We start from the raw sequence: 24,720 nt of genomic DNA, 5'->3' as shown, positions 1-24,720 counted from the left end.
ATAAACTCTGATATATATATATATATATATATATATATATATATATATATATATATATATATATATATATATATATATATATATATAACCCCATAGCTGTCTCTGCATTTTTAAAATTGGTTTGTTGAAAGCATTTAAATAAAGAAATAAACTACACATCAGTGCATTGAATGAAAACCATGCAGTTCTTTGATCTTGTTATATTATGGGTGTATAGGAAAGCTTTTTATACAGTCTTAAAAATAAAGGTGCAAAAAGGTTCTTCGCAGGTTTTCCAAAAACCTTTTAGTCACTATTCCTAAGAAAACCATTACTTGTCTGTAGAAACGTTTTGTGCAAAGGTTTTGTGGTTGTTAAAGGTGCCGTAAAGCCAGAAAAAAGTTTTTTTTACGAGTGTATATAGCACATGTTTACTTTTTAACATAAGGTTTTTAAAAAAATGCACTTCATTTATTATAGCCTTTTCTTTCTGACTGGAAAAGCACATGATTTGAGTTAATATGTTTATTATGGCACAAATGCTTCAGAAATCTTGCCTGGAGGAATTAATCCTCTCAATCGAATACTTGTACATCCCAATTCCCCAAACTATAATGCATACCAAAGCTAAATTTCCCAGGATTTACTAATAATTGCATCACTGTCATATACTGTCTGGCATGTATAGGCTACTTATTACTGTACCGTACCTATGCAGCTGAGGGACTGCGGCAACATGTAACGTCAATAAAGGCCATATAATGCTGAACAACAGAGCATCTCATCCAGATGGCATGTTGACACGCCTGTGAGTGATTAGTCATTAGACAAATACTAGTCCAAGCTGTGCTCCATCTGTAGAAGACCGTGTGTTTGCTCTGACAGGAACTAGTGTTAAGTGAGTATGCCAGACAGCATTTAAAAACAATGGACTATCCACCCATGTGTCCCTCTGTTCTAGACTTTCTAGTTGGAATCCATCATGGAAATATTCTTTGTTTTTAGCACTAAAAATCATCTCAGCATATCTCCTGAAATCCCTCACCAGTTACTTTTACTGGCCGAAATAGCCACAAAGTAAAAAAAAAAACTGCTTTGTGCTCCCATATTTATGTATTTTACAGATTTTTCTTCTGTTTTACTTCTTGGCAAAACTATACATTTTTCCTGCATCCAAGATCAACCGTGTCTAAGATGTAAGAAGTATCGTCAGAGCTGAGTAAAAGTATGGGGGTGTGGAGTGTTTGAACTTTATGTCTGTGTGATGTTTGGCATGAGGCAAGAAGGAGGGAAGAAGATACGGGCTCTGTGAAAACAAACCTAACTTAGACATTCCTGATTACTTTGTATTGACGTTTTCCTAACACGGTATTTGTGGACAAACCATCCACATATGTCTCTCTCTTGACACCATTAATGCCAGCCTTGCTCTATGCGTCATGTCAGTGTCACTGTTAATGTTTGTAGGAAACAAGTCAACCAGCACTAAATTGCTAAAGCTGTTCACGCTAACAGTGATGAAATCACTGAAGGTCACAAAGTCATTGCACTGTTCGGTGCTTAGGCATTTACAATTAAATGTTGTATCTAGGGCTTTCAACTTTAGTCGTTTAGTCGACTAATCGGTCGATGCCGTCTTGGTCGACTGACATTTTCATTGGTCGACCAGTTGCATAATTAATTTATTTTCCCCAAAAAAGAAATTTTCATTGATTTACTCCTTGATATTTATTCCTTTATAAGCAAGTAAATATTACTGTATTCTAAATATAATTAGCCCATGTTTTATCCCAAACTTTAAATGCTTTAATTTAGGCTATTTTGTAACAGCGCCACAGCAAAATGTCCAAGAAATCTAAATCTTTTGTCTGGCTGCATTTTACAAAAAAAGGTCACGGAGTTTGAGTTCGCCTGCTCACAAGGTTTGCATAAAGTAAATGGTACAGTCTATTTTTTTGTAAATTCTTTCATTTGAATAGTAAATAAAATACAGCAATAAAATAATTAAAATGAAAGTCTCTCCTGATTGTGTTCCAAATTATTAACATTTACGTATTTTAGGCTATAAGTAAATTGCAGATTAAGTTTTGTTTTTGTAAATCCTCAGACATTATTTTTACCACTTAATTAAGTTTTGCTTTATAGAAAGCATTTCTTTAAAGTGAATTTCGTTTTGTATAAATTGTTTCTTTATTTTAATAAATGTTTCATCAACCAACTGCATGTATTTAATAAATAAAAAGCAAATATAGCAGACAATATAATAACCGCGCATGGAGGCGCCGGCCCGGCGCGTTTACTTGCATTGCATCATAAATTAATAAAACTCAGCGTATGCCTATATGCCTCATACATTAGCATTAAATATCTTTGCTGTATTCATTCTAGAAGATGACAAGGGCTTTCTAACACACAGTGAGCTAGACCCGCCTTGGCCTTCTTTCTTTATTGTAGCACTACCTCAAACTAAAGCGGAGTCTCTTCGCAGCTGTCATTTTCTTAAATGAGCTGCGGTAATGTTTCAAATGAGCTTCTAACGCTAGACAAATGCCTTTATTTTCAACACGATCACCTCGTACCCAAACCATTTCGAAACTAAGGAGCCATTTGTCCTCCGATTCGGCATTTGCTGGACTTATTTATTTGTACAGTTGACGCGTTTGAAAATAGCCTAAATAATGTAACAAAACGAAAATAAACCTACAGGCCATCCTACTATACAGCCTATTATTATTAGGATTGTTTTAGGCTATTTTTGTATGTGTTTGTGTGTGTTTGTTTTAAAACGCCTAGATCGGCTGGACAAAAGTTAACCCATAGCTTCAAATTAAATAAGAATATACAGCCTGTATAAATGAGAGCTTTTAGGAGTTTTCATTATTTGGTAGTTTTAGCAGTTATATTTTTTGTAGCGTGCGGGTGTGGTCAGGTGCGCGATTGTGACTGTCACTATAGACCTAGTACAGAGCTCCTCACTTTGCAGTTAAAAAAATCACTTAATTTTCAAAGAATTTGTTATTATTATAGTTTTATGTATTATAATTGATGTTTTTTCGTTGTTGTTTTATAAATTCTCTATGACAATTGTTTAATAAATGTTCAATCAAAATGCAAAACATTGCGTGTTTTTTTATTTTTAGTCGACTAATCGATGCGCAGGACAGGACTTTGGTCGATTAAGCATTTCTTTGGTTGACTACAGCCCTAGTTGTATCCAGTTGTGTCAGACAGCGAAAAGCCATCTGCACACTTTTGCTTTGCTGCATATTACTGTTAGTCTGGATGCCTTTCTTAGCTTCATTTTCTTTGTTCTAGTGCTAATAAACACACTTAAAGGGATACTCCAACGAAAAATGAAAATTACCCCATGGCTTCCAGGACTGGCTAAGGCGCATTCACAAAGCTTCTTCTTTATTTAATGGTGGGTAACACCAACGTTAAGTTGCATGATCGCCACCTAACTCACTCTCGTCAACTATCGCCACTGTCGTCAGAGAGTATAGAAGCCATGTCAACACAGTAGGTGGCGATAATGCACCTAAATGTTGGTGCTATCTGCCATTTAAACATAGAAGAAGAAGCTCTGTGAATGTGCCTTGGCGGATACCGGAAGCTAGTTATCTCTTTAAGTCCAGTTTAAATTTCTGGGTCGAGTGTATGCATAATCACATTTCCTACAACGATAGGGTAGAACAGTGGTGTCAAACATATGTCCCGCAGGCCCGAACACGGCCCACAAAGTTATCCACCCTGCTGAAAAAAACAGCATACCAGCTAAACCAGCATTAGCACCAGCATCCCATGCTGGTCATACCAGCATATGTTGTTTTGGTGCTGGTATGCTGTGACCACCAGCTAAACCAGCATAGACCAGCATAATTCCCATGCTGGTCCATGCTGGTTTTTTCAGCAGGGCAATAAGGCCCGCATGAAGAATTATTATTAAATACATATTTAAAAAAACTAAGAGATGTGAATTTGTGTGTATATGTTTTATTGTACAGTATGAGTATGTTAATGTTAGGACTTAGAAATTTTGTTTTTTACAGAGCTGTGTTTTTCTAGTTTTGTTGCTAATAAATTTGTAGTTTGTTTAGTTAATATTAGCACAATTATCAGAACACCATCAAATGGTGACATTATTTACCAACTGGCCCTCAACCTTAAATTAGTTTTTATACCCTCGGCGTAAAGGGGATGGCGTAGGTCAGACGCAGAAGTAAAAAATCAGGCTTTAAGGACCGTTTACATTATAACGATAAAAGTAACGTAAACTATAATGATAACTATATTTGCGTCTACATTATTGCGATAACTTTATGCTAATTTGCTCACACGCAGGGCACTCGCGCAAATACTTGCCTTTAATGAATAACTTTTATTGGATATTTCTTGTAATAAAAACTTTTGCAATTGTTTACATGTCACTGGATATGTAAATATGCTGTTCTTGTTGCACTTACACAGCAGGTAACCAGATGTCCTCAACACGCTGCGTTTCGTGTAAGTCTAAACAGTGAATCTAGTTTGTGTAATCTAAGTTAATATCTTACCTTTTGGCATAGTCACTGTGGTAGGAAAAAGCATTACGTAGTGAATTTCACAGCAACTGCATCAGCGCTGGATACCTGAGGTAATTTTATGTTATAGACCTCCGCATTGAGCTGCAGTTGAAGTTTAAATAGATTTGATTGGCTGTCAATGGTTTATCATTCATCAGGTGGGGAAAAAATCACTTAGAAAGTGATCCCAAGGGTATCGTTCGTTGTATCTTTACAGTTACAGTTATGGTGTGAACTCCGCTTTTGTCTTTAATATAAAACGATTTTCAAAACTATATATTTTATATTTAAAGTTATCGTTATAATGTAAATGGCCCTTTAATCTGCAGATCAGAACAAAGATCCATTGATTGGTTGCAGAAAATTTCAGTTCATTTTGTTTAGGGTTTTTCGGTTAAAAGTTGATGGGAACATCCCCTCAATTACTAGAATGTATCATTTGTGGACATTCCTTGCCCAGCATATCGGATTCTAATGCAGCGTGGGATATTTTGAATTTATCATGCATCTACTCTTGAGCTAAAGGCTTACAACCATACGAACACAACAAAAATGATTGTAATAAACATCACTTGCCAGATTCTCTAAATGTTACCTTTTTTAATTACATGCAATGGTGAGAGTGTGTTAGCTAAATAGCCAATAACAGTACAAGCAAATTAAGTGAAAGTTTAATTGGATATAAAGGGAAAGTACAGTGCCTTGGGAAATCCCTGATGTACTATTAAACTACTGTTGATGTGATCACATTCACTGTGGGATAACGAAGCCACATTGTGTTGAGAAGCACAAAGACGCATCCGAGACAAAAGGAGATGTTTCAGCCAATGAATGTCTTATTGATCTAGGTTAGCTATTGATCTTTTTCCACATGGGATTGATAAGTTCATCAAACAGAAGAGCAAATAGTTTAACAGGTTATGCATTGCAGACGCCAGTAAACTAAATTCATCTCACTTAGTATTCATGTATGGTCATGCATTTTTCCTATGAACAACATTTAGTGTTCATGTAAGTGGATTAAATTTAACAGCTTGCCAATCATGATTCATACAATAAGTTGCTGGTTGGCAAATTTCCTCAGGATTTTTTTTTCTTTCTGCCAACACTGACCATTTCCCAAATCCGTATTTTTTTGTTCTGATCAGTGAACGCCATGCATTCATCAATCTGCTGACAAAGATTAAGTGGCTTCATTCATTTGAAAACAGCACCTGCATCTGAACAGTGATCTCTTTAATGAACTCCATTTCTTATCCAAGATCATTCAAGAAAGTGAATTACTTTGATATATTCAATATCTTATTACGACCACTATAGTGCAGTGCACTTGAATACTAATACTGTTATATAAGCATGCATCGAGTAGACAGTAAGTCATGTTTGATTTCATTGGAGACATTCTCTAAATGAGATCATTGTTTTTGTGTGTCAGCTGGCCTGTTGAATGAGCTTTAGCACTGCAGGTCTTTTGTGTCCCATCCAACATTTAAATTCTCACTCAAAGGCCAAGAAATCCAATGGTTCCTATCACTTACACAAGTAAGTCAGTTTTTCATTCGAATGATCATTGATGAACCACTAAAAGCTCTAGACTCATTATGGACCGCCGTTTTAATGAATTATGGAGCTGCATATGGCGTTCATTAGACAGTTTCCTGATACACGAGAGGTAGCTGCCCTGTCTGTGAACGTGCTTTAACTGCTTAGCTTTTGCAGACATCAAAGCAGGTGAGTTATTCTGCTCTAATTGGAGGTTCATTAAGGGACACTATATGCCTGCTGGGTAGATCACGCTAAAATATAATATTTTTTACTTATGGTAGGATGTTAGTTGGTTCCACATATATTGATTAAATAGCTTATGCAGAGCTGAGAGATATGGGCTTTAGTGAAGTAAGTGGCACATGTGACCCTGCCTTTGAAAACACAGCAGTCTTTTTATTTACTGTGTTTTACATAAAAATTTAATGAACATTCTGTGAAAAGAATAATCTTGATATCTGCCTTGATATCTTTAATTCATTAATATCAGCTGATGTCGCTCACATCTCAAACTATTCTTCCGCCATTTTGAGTACCTGAAGTGGTCGCAAAAGAACTAGAAGCTATGCCTTTAATATGTTGTGAGCATCAAAATCGCTATTTTTACAACACTAAGAAGGCTCGACACAACATGATACTTTGCTCGAAGTATCACCTGTGTCTCTACACGTGAACTCGAGCATTGAGAACATTGTTTGTGTACACAGAGTTTACTAAAAATAAGGTTTTGAACAACTAACTTTGGCTTTTTTTGGTGTCCGCTCGCCGCTATCTTCCCAGTCAAGATGTATCGAATGTGACGTAAGGAGGGAGGAGAGTAAAGATGGATAGCTCCTAAAGCATAGGTCCATATAAATGCACAGATAATTCGTTGTTTTGTCTCAAGTGAAAAACAATATTGACCTTCTTGGAGCCTCATTTGCGATTCATTCATTCGCATTCGGAGATCGATTCTTTATGTCTTGCAAAGATGGCAAGCGGACACCAAACAGCCAAAGTCAGTTGTTCAAAACCTTTCTTTTTAGTAATCTCTGTGTACACAAACAATGTTCTCAATGCTCGCGTTCATTTGTAGAGATCCAGGTGGTACTTCAAGCAAAGTTTCATGTTGTGTCGCGCCTTCACCTTTATGTTGTAAAATAGTGGTAGTTCGGTAGCAGCGGGCAGCGGCTGGAAGAACGCATCAGGGATCGAGTAGGCATCACACCCAACCAATATTTTTTTTAAAGTAGCATTTCTTTTCATGACAGTTGAGGTGCGAAATGTTGTCTTTCGTAGCCATTTCCCATATCTGTAAGAATCATAGACAATAAGGGGTTGTGTACACCAAAACTTTTACGCCCGCGGCCGGCGCATGTTTTCAATTGTTTCCAATGGAAGCTCGGCGTTTTTCAAATAAGCCAGCAGCTAGCGGGTTTTTTCCGCGCTGAAAACCGGCGCTCGGCGGTTTTTCCGCGCTCGGTGCTGAGTGTCGAGAGTTGAAAGAGATTCAACTTTGGGAGAAAAGCTCCACTCGTCAATGTCAGTTCTCACACTGCCGCCCAATCACAGTGGAGGAGGGGCGGGACATTACCACAGCAACCAACCGCCTCGCAGCTGAAGTATCACAGCTATCAAAGCGCTCAGCTGAAGAAAGCTGGCACTCAGCTGAAAAACAGCTGGCATTCGGCGTCCTCAAGGCGTTTTCAGCCGCGTTTAAAAGTTTTGGTGTGTCCAGCCCCTAAAAGAGAAGAAATCCGTAAATCGTAGCAAGCTAGCCAATGCTTGTCAGTAGCCTACTGGTACTCAGTAGGTACTCAAGATGCCGGCAGTAAGCTAAAAAAAGGGCGGATGACGTAAAAGGTCACATGACTGATAATCAGCAATATTGACTGAGTAAGGCCATGTCAAAGTTTAAAGGGTCAATAACACATTTTTGGAGATACTAATATATATGTGTTGCACATCTCTTAAAACAGTAATAGTTACAAGTTATATTACAAAGTGGAAACTGTTGATTTTTGCACTTTTTGGAACCATTTTGTTCCCCTGGTTTGAAAAGCACTGCTGAAACGGTGGGTGAAGTCAGAGATTGAAATCAAATTTGTATGGTCCTTAACCCAGACAATGGGTTAAATTAAATGTTTATATTTGACCCAACAATGGGTTAAAACAACCTATATAGGTTGAACAATATCCCAACTTGTTGGGTTAGCTCTTTTTGACCCAACGCTGGGTTGAAAATAGTGTTTAAATTATAAGACTTTAGCCTGGATTTCACAGACAAGGTGTCATGTTATTTTTTGTGAATGAGGCTGTGAGGGATAGACAAACCGTAAATTAAATTGATTATACTTTTGTATTCATTGGTGTCAATCGCAAAAACTTAGTTAAGCCTAGCCCATCTGTTACAAGACAGATAAATGCCTAACAGACCTGATTTAAGCGTACATAGCAGTATTGCTGAAATCTCATTCATGGTATTCATGAGCGTTTCACACATGCACACACAGACATATTATCTATTAGCTATTCAAGCTGTGCATTGAAGAGGACTAACAGGAGTCGTCTACAAGGGCTAATTTAAGGTCATCGGCTGATTTAAAAGCAGTTTAGAGGTTTAGTGCTGAGCTCTTATGAATCTTGTGCTGTATTGCTCTTGATGTATGCAAGCTCATGGCTGAACGGGAAAGGGTGACCACCAGTACACACAGTAACTTTGTCCTTGAGCTAATGATCTTGTCCCAGTTAGCTGGCTTGGAACAACTGTGGACAACAGTGGATTAATCATGTTAAAAAGTGTCAACCACAAGGAGAACCTCCTCGAGCTGTGTGCTGGACGACGTGCTATTTATGTATGGTCTTTGCTGTACCTTAAATGATAGAGCATGGGGCTGGCACCACCAAGGTTATTGGTTTTATTCCCATTAAATCCACCTACATTACTCATAAATGTATAGCTTGAATGCACCATAAGTCGATAAAAGCATCTGGAAAATGCATAAATGTAGTTTCCAATGATAAGTGGCTTTTAGTTTGCAAACCAGACTATGTGTTTTCTGAAGGAAATGTTAGTGTTGCTTGCCAATGTTAGACTCTAACTGGAGTGTGACTGGAGTGCTTTACAGTTACCAAAATATTATGGGTTGTTGCACCCACAATGAAAAAACACAAATATAGACTGTGTTTTTACCGTAGACTGTAAAAAATATGGGCGTTGTGTCTGTGACGTCACCCAAAGGTTTGTGAAGAGCTTTTTTATAGCCAATAGTAGGCAGTGCCTGACGTCAACATTTTGGCCGCACGTCACCGCCCATCACTCGCGGATAACCGAAAATGGGTAAAGAGGCGGGACGTGGGTGAAGCTGAGATGGCTGGTTGCTGAAACCACACCCACCTAGCTCGACTGTAGTGACAGCAGTGGCAGTTCACCTGTCACTCAAGTGGCCACGCCCTTAATTATGCAGAACTTTAAGGCTTAATATAATTTTAACGGATGAGTTTAAATTTTAAGAGTAGGAGCATCAAAGTTGGATTTCACTCATTTATTATTATATTGATTAAAATTTTTGACATTAACTTACTTAGTCAATATCAAAGATGTCAAGGTTATATTTTTACAATATATTCTTTACATTATGTAGGAAGATATGTAGAAATGTATAAAGTGTATAAAAAGTAGGTGGAACTTCACAGACAGCTGATTCAGATGTTCTGACCTACTACTAAAATAAAACAGATGGTACATACAGTATATATTGTATTACTGGAATGCGAAATGTTTGTTTGACTGATTTATGTAGCACTGTTTTATGAAAATATTTTTAACACAGATTTTTTTAACAGATTTGCATCTGTAAGTATTAAGGGTGTCACGATTTTGATTTTAAAACGAAATCGATCGAAATTAAATCACACCCTCGAACTTCAAATAAAAAAAATGGGATCGTCGATGCTGCCTCGCCCCCATGTCACGTCCGCTCGGCTTGCCAAGATGCAGCGCATTATATTTTAAACAAAAGGGATAGTTTGCCTCAGCTTGCATGAAACGCATAAAACTGAACAAATACGTAAGGATTACTACTTTAGTTTATGTTTAGACTTTGGACAGATGCGAGAGCGGATTTATTTCAGATGTAAGAGTCCAAGACGCGCGCATTAAGTCCATGTGCGTGGAAGAAGGAATCCTACAAGCTTTCTTGCGTAAAGTAAATCCCACAAACCCCCATGCGAGGAAAAGCATGCATAATAATAAATAATAATAATAATAAATAAAAGCATTTTTATCTTAAAAAAAGTAAGAATCGAATCGAATCCTGACCTTAGAATCGAAAATGTAATCGATTCGAGGATTTGGAGAATCGTGACACCCCTAGTAAGTATGCAATCTCTGTATTGCAGAAGTGTGAAGTTTACACACATGAAAACTATTGCACTAATGAGTACACTAATGAGTTGCCTTTCATTTGGCCTCTAATTACAGACACATTTTTGGGATAAACCCCCCTGAAGGGACCATTATTTGGGAATTAAATCTAAAATGCACTTATTAAAGTTCTTTCTATCAAAATATATAGGTATTATCTGTCTTTGCTTTTGTGTTTAGCTGGTCTGCATTGTTTCACAGTATTTCATGACATTGTGCAGAAATAAATATTTGTAACTAGAATATTTTACATAATATTCGTGTTATTTATTTATAACACTAAAGATTTTCAGTTGTGAGATGTTTTCTATTATATGGTTGCGAGTGTATCAAATAAAGAGTGCTTAATGGGTTTGTTGTGGTTTACTGTATGCTGACGTGGGCTTGGGGTGCTTTTTTGGGTTTCTCATGTGCCTGTAATAAAACAAAGAAGCCTCTGTTTACACAAAAGTTTCCCTCACTTTTTTCTATTTTTGCACACACTATAAAAAGTGTAAGTTGGATCTACTTAAACAAATTTCCTCACTTAAAAAAAATAAGTTTTGTCAAACAAAAACTTAAAAAAATACTTAAATTGTTTTTTTTTTAGCTTTTTCAACGTAAACCTTTCTATGAGCCAATTTGTGAAGCTCCAAAAAGCGCATCCCTCCATCTTCCAAGGAGGCAAAAAAGCAAAATATGTGTTCAGTGTTTATTGTGCATCGCGCTTTATGTCAAAATACGTGCTTGCTGCAGGCACATCGAAAGGGTTCATGATAAAAGAGAAACTCACGTCTTGCAAAACACTCATTTAACACTAAACTCTGATAACACATGAGATTAAGCAAGTATCTAGCAAACGCATGTGTCTCTTTTATCATAAACCCTTATAAAGCATCTGAAGCATGCACGTATTTTGACATGACACACGGTGCACATAGATTCACATGATGCACAGAACATATATTTTGATATGACACGCGATTCACATAGTTTCACATTACTCACATAACACATATTGATCCACACACATGACAATGTTTTGATGAGTTTCGCATTCAGGCCTCTTTGGAAAAGAAGTCACAAGCCGCCACTGTCCTAATGACTTCAATGGGTTAATTATTATTATTAATAATACATTTATATTTTGAGCTTACTTAGGAGAACTCAAATCTAAAAACTCAGATTCAACTAATACATTTAACGCAGCAAGTCAAAAATTTCTGATCTTATTGGTTCTTGCATCTTGTGACAAAACATGCATATTGAGCCCCGTTTAAGAAGATAACATAATGACACTATTTAAAAAAAATAATATGATATTCCTTTAAATACCATGATGATGATGATTTCTGTCTTATAGTCCTCCGCTGTCCTAAAGGAACTGGCTAAGATGCAGTTTGTGTTCAATGGATGCTATAAGAAGTGTCTGCAAAGTGCTTATAGCACCCTCAGGCCAATTACTCTTTTAATTACCCTCATTCTTAATAGAGGCCATACCAGGGGGTTTTAATTTGGGTTTGCATACATTAAAGCTTTCATTATCAGAATCCGATGTCCCCACTTGCATAATTTGTTATGTTCTTCTGAAGTCGGCAAAGGCGTTAGCGGCTGAATATGGGAACACCAGAGACATATGGCAGGAAAAAAGTGTAAAAGCTTTAAACATGTAAGCCTGCAAAGTCTGGATTCACATCTAAGGAGGCATTCTCTGGTTTTTTGCTAAAACATGAGCACAAAATTTGGATGGAGTGCAAAGCGCTGATATACATTCCCAGTTGGAGCACACTGGTGTAAAGCATCTTGGAGCCCAGTATAAATCAAACTGCTGGCGGATCTGCACTGGCTCTGGAGAAAGTGCAGAATAAACAGGGTATTTTCCCCACGACTCCCACAGCACTGCAGCGCTCATCAATCAAATGTATAGCTGCATATAACAAGAGCGATCTGCAGGGAAACTACAGTCCGAATGCAGCAAATTTACTGTATGCGGCAAGAGCTTCGGTGCACGCAAAACCCACAGCCAACATAATAAAGAGTTCAGCTGTTTTCTCTACAGTCATGAGACTTATTATTAGACCAAAATCTCCAGCATGTTGGATAAATCTGTAGTTTCAATTACCTTCGTTGTAGATCCTACAGTTTGAACACAACAAAAATAACTGCATTCATATTCCTTTAAGAATGACAGGGTTTATCATCTGTGTGGACATCTCAAGAAAGATTTATAGACTCTATAACACTGAGTAAGCTAGAAGAAAGTATTTGATAAAGTTCTGCCAGAAAGTAATGGGATTGCTTTTAATAAGAAAGGAAAATAAAAAACAATATGAAAGTGGAAAGGACAAACTAAGGAATGGAGAGGGAGAGGTCATGGTTAGTGCGCTTGTCCCCAAGCCAAGTTCTATTTCTGGCTCTTAAGTCAACAGTCCTGCCATCCCCTCCACATAGAGTTCCCACTGCTATGATTATTTTATTTACTAATAATACATCCAATCCATCTTGTACCGTTGGATGCGTTTTACTTATGTACAACAACAAGACTTATGGTATTAGTACAGATAAGGTTACACGCAAACATATGTAAGGATGACACGTGTAACGCTCCTTAAGCGCTATCTGAGTAATTGCAGGGTATGTTAGCGCTCTCCTAGAACTAATGAAAAGCGCCCCGTTTCATTTAAGGAAAGTGGTGGCATAATAGGCCTTCATCTCACAGAGTGCTTTTTCAGGTAGAGGGATGGTCTGCTGAAACACAAGAGCATCATTAATTACATTAAAAGGAGGCCTGTGCCTTTAAAATACAAAGTATGCTTATGTTCGTATGCACAGGGGAACCCACATTATTCGAATGCATTTCGAATACAGGATTGTGCTGAAAAGGTTTTTGGTATTAGGATTGTCACAAACCGTGTGAAACTTTTATGTTTAACTGAGCTCAAAAAATAAATCTTTGACACTTATCTCAGGATGAATGGTCTGAAAGTCAAGATGAAAGTTTTTGTGTGTTTCTGATTAAGTTCACAGAGATGAAGTCATGTTTGTTTTACTTGCAGGGGCTCGGGGAGGCTTCAGCGAGGGGGACGAGCATGGAGGGAGACTGCCTCAGCTGCATCAAATACCTCATGTTTGTCTTCAACTTTCTTATCTTTGTGAGTATTTTCATGTACTCTCTATTCATACGTTAGATATACCAGATATAGTGTGAAATTGAGTAGATAGACGACTAAAAAAAAAACCTGAATGCGGTCATTGTGAAAATGGTAGGAAACGTAGTCTCGCCTTTTAAAGAAAACAGACAACTATCTTTTATAACACATATTCATGATTTGTATGTTTTTTATTAAAGGGACACTCTACTTTTTTGAAAATATGCTCATTTTCCAGCACCCCTAGAGTTGAACATTTGATTTTTAGCGTTTAGGAATCCATTAAGCTGATCTCCGGGTCTGGCACTACCACTTTTAGCATATCTTAGCATAATCCACTGAAACTGATTGGAGCATTAGCATCGCGCCAAAAAATTACCAAAGAGTTTTGATATTTTTCCTATTTAAAAATTGACTCTTCTGTAGTTACATTGTGTACTAAGACCAACGGAAAATTAAAGTTGTGATTTTCTAGGCCGATATGGCTAGGACTATACTCTCATTCTGGTGTAATAATCAAGGACTTTGCTGCCGTAACATGGCTGCAGCAGGCGTAGTGATATTATGCAGTGCCCGAAAATAATCCCCTTGGTTACTTTTTAATAGCAGGAACTATTTTCAGGCTCTGCGTAATATCATTGTGCCTCCTGCAGTCATGTCACAGCAGCAAAGTCCTTGATTATTACGCCAGAATGAGAGTATAGTTCGTAGCCATATTGGCCTAGAAAATCGCAACTTTTAATTTTCCGTCAAAATTAATGGCTGCAGCAGGCGTAGTGATATTACGCACTGCCCGGAAATAGTCCCATTGGTTACTTTCAATAGCAGGGGACTATTTTCAGACGCTGTGTAATATCATTTCACCTGCTGCAGCCATGTTACAGCAGCAAAGTCCTTGATTATTATGCCAGAATGAGAGTTTTGTTCCTAGCTATATCTGCCTAGAAAATCGCAACTTTTAATTAATTTTCCGTCGGTCTTAGTACACAATGTAACTACAAAAGAGTCAAGTTTTAAATAGGAAAAATATTAAAACTTTTTGGTTATTTTTTTGCCCAATGCTAATGGTCTAATCAAATTTAATGGATTGTGCTAAGCTATGCTAAAAGTGGTAGCCCCAGACCCGGAGCCTATTTTCAAAAAAAGTGGAGGGTCCCTTTAAGGATTGGTTAAATTGAAATAAAATTTTAACAAACAATTTTAGAGATTTTGGTCAAAGGTAACATAACCCATCCCCAAGATTCAGAATGTGGTAAATATAAGGGTTGTTCAATGACTGGCTCTTATGTTTCTCATTTTATCCTCCCCAGTCTGGAATATTTAGTTACATCCATTCCTTGCATCCAAAACAGATGAACTGGGGTTTTACTGAGCGATCTATCAAGACACACATTTATGAAGGATGCACTTCATTTATTCACTTCAATCATTTAACTCCCAAAATTCAGCCTGTAGACACACATAAATTCACAAATAGCCGTTTGAACACTTGAAATAGGCAGAAAGTGCTTTGATCAGTAATCTAGGTTGACAGTGTAAATTCCCACTGTGGGATGGCTGTAGACAGAGTAATATTTGGACCACAACCAGACTCATCTCGCTTGACTATATAAATTCTCTTCCCACACAACATGAATAATGTTAAGCACAACGCTCACAATTACACAACTTGTAATTTAATAAACCGTAACACCTGCTCATATTTATTCAACGCTCAGACTAATAAAACAGCTGTTTGGTTTGATAAAAGATGCTTTTCAAATCTTTCATGACAAAAATACCTGCCTGCGAAAGAGTTCATCCTGACACGCAGACTACTAATTCCCTCTATGAAAAGATTTCCAGGTTGGCCACAAGAGTGAGAGACTGAGGAATATGTTTTTGTGTGAGGCTGTTATCCTGAAACCCCCACAAACACACACACACACACACACACACACACACACACACACACACACACACAGTGGTTGAGCTGCTTAATCACCAGTCTGATGTCTGCCTGAGTCTTCATCTGTGTGTGTTTGTGAGCTTGAGGTGTCTGGAGGGGGGATGGTGAATGGGTATCACTTTGACAGGTAGAGGATGTGGGAAGCTGCAAAGGCAACAGCAGGGCTTCCCAGCTAAAATTCTTCATTCTGCCTTTATGCTTTTACCTTAAAGCTTACGCTTTTACTTTCAGTAGCCGTTTACTCAGAAGTGATTTATTTCCAGAATAGAACCCATTAGTTTTCCTGCCTGCTGGCACCTTAACCTTCAGGTTCACTTTAGCAAGTACCAAATGTAAACAGCTCAGCAATTTGTGCCCTTACAGTGCTTTTCATTATTTATCATGACTGTTATACTCTACTATAATTCATTTCGTTGTATTGTTTTCCAGTAAAACATTATTTAAGCAAGATAAATAAAGATGTTAAGAAGATTTGTGAAATATTAAGACTTGTTTATAGATATATTTATTTGTAGTGAAATATATATGAAGAGTTTGGTTCCAAAACGCAATAAATACATTTTTACTAATTTCAGTAAAAATGTGTTTTCTATACAAAGAAAGTGACAAGATGAAAACCACTATTTTCTGTTACAAACTTTCACATAGCATCTTTAGGTTATAATAACATTAAAAATCAAATCCATAATGTGATTTTCAAAGATTTATTATAAAAACTGAATATTTTTTCCACAAAATGCAATAAATCCATGACATTTTTTTTTAAATGCTATAAATCTATTGAATCAATATATAAATGTGCATTCATCTTTGCCATGTTATATTCATTTAGTTGACTAGTGGTATACACTGATTAAAAACATAAACATTAATTGCATTAATCAAAACACTTACTTTGTCATATAAAGTACACTGCTGTCATCCTTGGGACGTCGTCGCTGAAATCTTTTGACAGCGATCAGCTGTAAAATGTTTTGGTCCTGCTCGATTTTCGTTGACTTGGAGTAAAATAAAAGAAAGTTTTTCATAAGATCCCCTGGCTGGTGTCAATGTGTTAGCATGACAGAAGCTCCATGTTGTCGGGAGAACAAGCAATCACTGATCTATATAAATGACTGGATTGCGCATGACGTCACACTTGTGAAGCCAACGCGCCGCCATGTTGGTATACCCAAACATTCTATTAAATCAATGGACGTTATCAGATTTTAATGATAAAACATCACTTTACTCGTCTTCGTTTTTATATGTGAAGTTACCCTGTACATTATTACAACATTAAATGTCCTAAGCATGTAAATAGTTATTTACTGAAAGTTGTACATTTTGCGTTTTAATCAGTTAGTATACATTCATCTTTATTACAGTATCAGATCAGCAGACAGACCGCAGCATATTTAGTATTAATGACAATAAACGTGCTCATTCTGAAATCTAAATAAATAATCATGCTTTGTACCGTATGTGCATGCAATAATTTGCTAGTTTTGTAATTATGTTATCTAAACTTAAAAGTTACCTAAACGTATTTAGAGAAATAACGCTGACCATCACAGTGTAGCTGAATGTCAAAAAAAAACTTTATTTATACCCGTGTTATTAACAAATGCAACAGACACACTCACCTCAACGTTTTTTTATAAATCCATTATCCTGCCCGATTAAAACATAAACATTGCAAATAACACCAGAATTAACAAATAATTAACGTACACATATCCTAAAAATTAACAATGTGTAACTGAATTTACGCTGTCATTTATATAGATCAGTGCAAGCAACAGCCGGCGTTTTTTCTGTCGCCTGATTCCCTTTCGCGTAAATCATTAGATTTTGATGGTTTACGTTTCTTCCCTGTCACAGAAAACCACTACAGATTTATCAATGCCATCAAAGTATTATTTTGTTTTTGTTTGTTTGTTGATCACGAAGTGCAAAGAAGATGAGGAAAACAAAAATTCGGTGTGTATTCAATGTGCCGCCATTATTGTTTACAATGCGTGGAATGGTGCGCTGTGATTTGTTGAGCGGATTTATTGCATTATGCAGTGAAGGAGGAGTGACGTTTATCACGTTTTGTGGAAAAGATGACAGAATAACAAAGCGGATATCGGATTTTGCATAAAATTAAGAATATAATTTTTAATACTCATCTGATACCATACTGATTTTGGTGGTAACTATTTTTTTTTAATGGTGTTTATTGCGTTTTGGAACCAAACTCTTCATATAGTCAAGTGGAACATTTGTGTATAATGCTGCATTTTGTTTCTCTCTCCATCTCAGCTTGGCGGCTCCTTCCTGCTTGGCGTTGGGGTTTGGGTGGTGGTGGACCCCACAGGTTTTAGGGAGATAGTGGCAGCCAACCCCCTTCTGTTCACAGGAGTCTACATCATCTTGGCCATGGGAGGCATGCTTTTCTTACTGGGGTTCCTGGGCTGCTGCGGAGCCATACGAGAAAACAAGTGTCTGCTGCTTTTTGTGAGTCTTGTTGTCTATAGTTCCTTGTGTTTCAGTAAGACTTAATTTAGGTGGTGTCATATTGTCCTTACTTCACAATCTCTCCCTCTGCAGTTCTTCATGCTGATCCTCATTATATTCCTGGCAGAGCTTGCGGCTGCAATACTTGCCTTCATCTTTCGGGAACACGTGAGTGAGAGTCTCCAAAATTTCGAGACAAAAGGTTGTGAGCAGCATCTCTAGTGTTGTTTTATTTCTGTCTATAGCTGACCAGAGAATACTTCACTAAAGAACTGAAGAGTCACTACCAAGGTTACAACAACACGGATGTCTTTACATCAACGTGGAACGCCATTATGAACACAGTATGTATTAATGAATCTTTCCTTTTATACATCAACTACGAAGCAACTGTTAAAGGTCGTGGTGAATAGAAATGAATGATAATTGAATATCTAGTTTGGTTAGAGTGGAGAAGGGTAATGAAAAGTATTTTAATTGCTATGTTTACTAGACAAGAAGGAACACTCCACTTTTTTCATTTTCCAGCTCTCATAGAGTTAAACATTTGATTTTTACTGTTTTGGAATCCATTCAGCTGATCTCCAGGTCTGGTGCTAGCACTTTTAGCATAGCTTAGCAAAATCCATTGATTCTGATTAGACCATTAGCATCATCAACTCATCACCAAAGAGTTTCGATATTTTATATATATATATGCAATGCATTATGCATAAAACAGATGGATTTGTGGAGGCAGCTTAAGTTGCATACATAATGAAACAGCATTGAAACTACCTCTGAAGACAACTCAATAGGTTTCAGAACAATAAAAAATGTCAAATGTATTCACAATCTAATATCACTGAGGGTTTAAGTTCTTCACTGGGATTTATCTTTCATCTCTCTGGTATAGTTTGACTGCTGTGGAGTGAACAGTCCAGAAGACTTTGAGGAAAGCCTCTTCAGGCTTATAAACCCCAGTGAAGTGGTGCCCGAGGCATGCTGCCGTAAAAACAGTCACCCTGGAGATGTAGTTTTCAGTAACAGGGAGGAATGCCTCTCGGGCAACATGCTGTACCGCAACAACAAGGTGGGCTCTGATACTGTACAACAAATCTGATGTCTGTTTTAAAGCTCACAGCTTTATAATACAGCAAGAGGGAAAATACTGTTACCGCTCAGCTTTAGTCACAGTCTTAGGGGTTGTGTACACCAAAACTTTTAAACGCGGCTGAAAACGCCTTGAGGACGCCGAATGCCAGCTGTTTTTCAGCTGAGTGCCAGCTTTCATCAGCTGAGCGCTTTGATAGCTGTGATACTTCAGCTGCGAGCCGGTTGGTTGCTGTGGTAATGTCCTGCCCCTGCTCCACTGTGATTGGGTGGCCGTGTGAGAACTGACATTGACGAGCGGAGCTTTTCTCCCAAAGTTGAATCTCTTTCAACTCTAGACTCTCAGCGCCGAGCGCGTGAAAACCGCCGAGCGCCGGTTTTCAGCGCGGAAAAAACCCGCTCGCTGCTGGCTTATTTGAAAAACGCCGAGCTTCCATTGGAAACAATTGAAAACATGCGCCGGCCGCGGGCGTAAAAGTTTTGGTGTACACAACCCCTTAGTGCTGACCAAAGCTTTTCCACATTCTCAGCGTCTGGGGAATGTGTGCAAATGCGAGAGTTTCCTAAATGACATTGTGCAAGGGAATGAGAGTGAAATTTAAGCGGGGGTTTTGCCCACAGGGTCCTTTAGACATAGAGATCTGTCTTAAAGGTTGCAGGGCTATAAGCTGAAGATTTTATATTGTCTTTTTATTTGTCTATGGAACAATAGTCTCATTTACATTTATACATTTGACGTTCCCTAGGTTCAAACCCTAATGCAATGCTCTACCACTGAGGTACACAGGAACATTATTAAAATAATTGGTTTGTTATAAGATGCCTCTTAAACTAAAAACAACAAAAAAATCATGAAAACAGTCCATGCAACTCATGCATTATATTGTAAAATACTCTGAAGGCATACAGAACAATGCATTTGTGTTTATACCAAAAGTCATTATTTAATGATTAATCTTCTGCTACAATAAGCTATTAACACTGCTCCCACTGCATCACTGAGTGACTTTATTCCTTTAACTGTACAAACTTATGATTTATTTTGTTTATATTTGGATTGGCAGGGCTGCTATTCATCAGTTGTGGACTACTTTGAGTTGTACATTTATGTTGCTGGCGCCCTGGCTATTGTTGTACTCACAATTGAGGTACAGTATGACATTGGCTTTTCTGATGATACCATCTGTCAGTAGATTAAGATAGAACAGATCTTACACAAAGGATCTGAAAATGTTTTGCACATTAGAGAATAGAAGATAAACATACTTACCTTGAAATAAATTGAATATCTGCTGCCCTCATGTGGTTCTGTCCTGGAAATACAGAAATTAATTGTATGACAGCAAAATTGTTTAGAGCAGGGGTCTCCAACGTGGTGCCTTCGAGGCTGTGAGGTGCCCGCCAAAGCATATTCTATTAAAGGAATATTCCATTTTCTTAAAAGAAAAATCCAGATAATTTACTCACCACCATGTCATCCAAAATGTTGATGTCTTTCTTTGTTCAGTCGAGAAGAAATTGTTTTTTGAGGAAAACATTGCAGGATTTTTCTCATTTTAATGGACTTTAATAGAGCCCAACATTTAATACTTAACTCAACACGTAACAGTTTTTTTCAACAGAGTTTCAAAGGACTCTAAACGATCCCAAACGAGGCATAAGGGTCTTATCTAGCAATACGATTGTCATTTTTGACAAAAAAACAAAAAACAAATATACACTTTTAAAGCACAACTTCTCGTCTAAATCCGGTCCTGCGTGACCTAACGTAAATGCGTAGTGACGTAGAGAGGTCACGTGTTACATATATAAAACGCACATTTGCGGACACTTGTAAACAATAAACTGACACAAAGACATTAATTAGTATCAGTTGACATACAACAACGTAGGAACGGTCCTCGTTCTCAACACTTGTAAACACTGGGGCGGAGTTTCGCGTTCGTCCTCTGTGACCTCTTGACGTATTGCGTGGGGTCACGTTGGCGCATCACGACCGGATTTAAACGAGAAGTTGTGCTTTAAAAGTGTATATTTGTTATTTTTCTTGTCAAAAATGACAATCGTTTCGCTAGATAAGACCCTTATGCCTCGTTTGGGATCATTTAGAGTCCTTTGAAACTCCGTTGAAAAAAACTGTTACGTGTTGAGTTAAATATTAAATGTTGGGCTCTATTAAAGTCCATTAAAATGAGAAAAATCCTGCAATGTTTTTCTCAAAAAACATAATTTCTTCTTGACTGAACAAAGAAAGACATCAACATTTTGGATGACATGGTGGTGAGTAAATTATCTGGATTTTTCTTTTAAGAAAATGGAATATTCCTTTAATAGTCTCAATTGTAATATTAATTAATTACATATTTTTTATATTAGCTTGGCTTGGTTTACGTATGTTTCATTTTAAACAATACTAAAACATATAAACAAGTAAAATAAAACAAAATCAACAAGTAAAACAAAAAGTTTTGAGTAGACTATATCAAAAAGTAGCCCTCCAGATTGTTTCATCCATTGTGGTTTTGCTCACAAAAAGGTTGGAGACCCCTGGTTTAGAGAGTATTCAAAGCTCACATTACCACATTATCTCATGTTAATCTTGAGAACCTACTGTATAAAGTATTGTATTCTTCATATATTGAAAGAGTCTTTGGTTTTATCAGATTTGTAAAAGATAGATCAGCTGGCCAATTCTTTCCAAATAAGCTTAAGTCACAAGCAAGCAACACACACAAAACATTATCAATAACTTATGATGCATTTATGCAGTTTTCCTTACCACCTGCAACTTTAAACACCCCTTTAACTGCACCAAAGCAATCTTTGTAATATGACTTTATTTAGTTGCCTTTGTTTTGTGAGAGTAATAGCATCAAAGCTCAAAATAAAAGTTCAATTTGCGTACAATTTGTGTTACAGTTCCTTAAAGGGATAGTTCACAAAAAATGAAAATACTGTCATCATTTTCTCACCCTCATGTTGTTACAAACCTGTATAAATGTCTTTGTTCTGACGAACACAAAGGAAGATATTTTAAGAACTGTTTTTAACCAAACCGTTTGTGGACCCCGTTCACTTCCATAGTAGGAAAAAAGAATAGTATCGATGTAAATGGGGTCCACAAACAGTCTGGTTACAAACATTTCTTAAAATATCTTCCTTTGTGTTCATCAGAACAACAAAATGTGTACAGGTTTGTAACAGCATGAGAGTAAGTAAATTATTACGGAATTTAGATTTTGGGGTGAACTATCCCTTTAAGATTTAACGTAAAAAAAAAAAAAATATTATATATGTAAAACAACTATTTGAATATTTCAGTTTTTTATTTCATTTATATTTTTTTATTTCATATAAATGTATCTAACAAGTTTGTGTTTGCTTTCTCAACAGCTCTTTGCAATGGTCTTTGCCATGTGTCTGTTCAGGGGGATCCAGTAGATCAGTTACACCGAAATGCTTTTCGAAAAAGGACAACACCATAAAATAAGACGACTGAACCACTTGCCAAAAGAATGTTTTACTTCATTTTATATCTTTAAGATTATTAATAAAAAAATGAACCATTGACCTGTACTTCACAGCTGGACCTTTGAGGTACAAGGTAACAAAAATAAAACATTGACAAAAAGAACATTCTTTGAATACTGCGAAATGGAAAATGGGCTTTTTGTTAGAAAGTCCTTGTGTAATTTTGACCAGGTGTTCAAAAGATAGCCTGAAAAAAATGAAGGTGCTGCACTGATTTTGGATGAAGAATATTTATACTGAGTAATGCTGGCTTGTTTGTATAGGCATTTGTGCTTTTAGAAATCGACCAAACCACTTTCCTCTCACCCAACACATTACCACACTCCTTGAATGCAAGCTTTCACTAGCACATTATATTAGTGTTGTATAGTCATGTGAATTTCAATTTTTATCTATTCCTCTGTGTGAGTGCAGCATTTGAGATCTTTGTGTGTGTCTGTGGAGGGTGGGTATATGCCCTCTCCCTGCTTGAAAACCAGCATCTTTTTTGTATTGTGATGTTAATTGCCATAGTAATTATATGTGATTTTAGCTAAAATTGATGTGTATGCATTTGTATTGAGTTATGACTAACATTAAAGCAAACTTTTGCTCACATGTCTCTAAAGAAAGCATAATCTTTGGGGTTCCATGTTTGTTCCCACAAAAAAACTGTAATGTGACATTTATCAGCACACCAGTGTTTTTTGTGTTTAATCATGCTTTGCTTTTTGTGCCAGTCAGGAGAGTTGGCCCACAAAATATATAATTCTAGACCTGGATTGCCCACTTAGACAGAAGAAACAAGTAAAATAGCAAATCAGTCGATCTAATCTTTAATAGTATAACTAATTCAGAGATGTAATGATATTTGTGAAAAGTTGTAGGAAAACACTGGAAAATAGCAGAAAATATGTGCCACAAAAAATGTATATAAGCCTACTGTATGTAATAACAGCAATATGAGAACTATACAAAAACCTGTTGCGCCATCTTGTGGTGACTGTCATATAAAATAAAGGTTGCTGCATATGCCTACATTTATTCCTAAAAAGAAAATATAAGAAATCAATGATCGAGTAATAACTAATATCAAATAATATTTCTCAGAATAAATAAAAAATAAACGCAGCCTGCTTAACCTGTTAGCCAGCACTTCTATTTTTGAGCATTTTCTGAAAAATGACAAACCCAAACTAAGACGTCTGCAGCTCTTAAACCCTATGGTCATTCATAATTCTGGTCTTGTTTGAAACTTGACACTTGATATATTGTTGCCCAATAGTCACAACTCAGAGTAGTAAAGAAACAGAGTAAAACAAGGTAAAATATACATTAAATTATTTTTTTTTAATAACATTCACATAGCAAAAAACGTATGAAATGGTCATGTAAGACGCCTGGGGACACCATATAGGTAAACTGACCATGTCTGACCATGTTGTGATTTAAATTTGAGAATGATACTCCAAAAAAAATGTAGTTTCTGTGAGCTTTTATTTCAAAAAAAGTCCAGGCGTCCTTTTAGAAAATACTTAATTATGCACTAAAAAAATTAAGCCTATTTACTCCCACATAAACAACAAAATAACTGAACCTAGATATAAAGGATTTATGATTTGTATTACATTCTCGATTTTATTAAATATAAGATTTTACATATGTAATTAATACGCCAAAAACAAAGTTAAAGGGGACAGAGAATGAAAAACCATTTTTACCTTGTCTTTGTTGAATAATGGTAGTCTACCCGCATTCACAAACATACAAAAAGTTCTAGACATTCTAAACATCTCAGTCTCATAGAAATTCCTCTTTTAGAAATGTCAGCCAGAAAACGGCCCAATCTGAAAAACTGATGCTTATGACATCACAGGCATCTCCCTGCCCCTTCACTTTAAAATAATTGGCTACATTTTTTGAGTGGCAGCAAAGTCAGCCAATCAGTAATGAGATTGCAAGTTAAGCCAGTAGGGGGAGCCAAATAGGTGCAAAACCACTTGTTAAAATCCCCCCACCCTAATAGAGCTATTTGAGAGAGGTTTTTAGGAAGCTTCTAAGGCATTACAG

At 36.8% G+C, this 24,720-nt stretch overlaps 1 protein-coding gene across 1 annotated transcript in view; it reads left to right on the top strand.

The window, feature by feature from the left end:
• The window catches only part of tspan18b (tetraspanin 18b), a 51,599-nt gene extending 28,333 nt beyond the window's left edge, over positions 1-23,266 (top strand). The window contains exons 3-9 of the mRNA XM_065283073.2: positions 13,527-13,622; positions 17,854-18,048; positions 18,142-18,216; positions 18,294-18,392; positions 18,944-19,120; positions 20,205-20,288; positions 22,534-23,266. Coding sequence (XP_065139145.1) covers positions 13,527-13,622; positions 17,854-18,048; positions 18,142-18,216; positions 18,294-18,392; positions 18,944-19,120; positions 20,205-20,288; positions 22,534-22,581 — 774 coding nt within the window. The 3' untranslated portion in view covers positions 22,582-23,266. The remainder of the gene's footprint in view (positions 1-13,526; positions 13,623-17,853; positions 18,049-18,141; positions 18,217-18,293; positions 18,393-18,943; positions 19,121-20,204; positions 20,289-22,533) is intronic.
• The last annotated feature ends 1,454 nt before the right edge of the window (positions 23,267-24,720 follow it).

The sequence above is a fragment of the Paramisgurnus dabryanus genome, chromosome 9 (genome assembly GCF_030506205.2).
Source record: "Paramisgurnus dabryanus chromosome 9, PD_genome_1.1, whole genome shotgun sequence".
NCBI lineage: Eukaryota > Metazoa > Chordata > Actinopteri > Cypriniformes > Cobitidae > Paramisgurnus > Paramisgurnus dabryanus.
The sequence above is the reverse complement of the archived record's forward strand: the minus strand, read 5'-3'. Positions and strand labels throughout refer to the sequence as shown.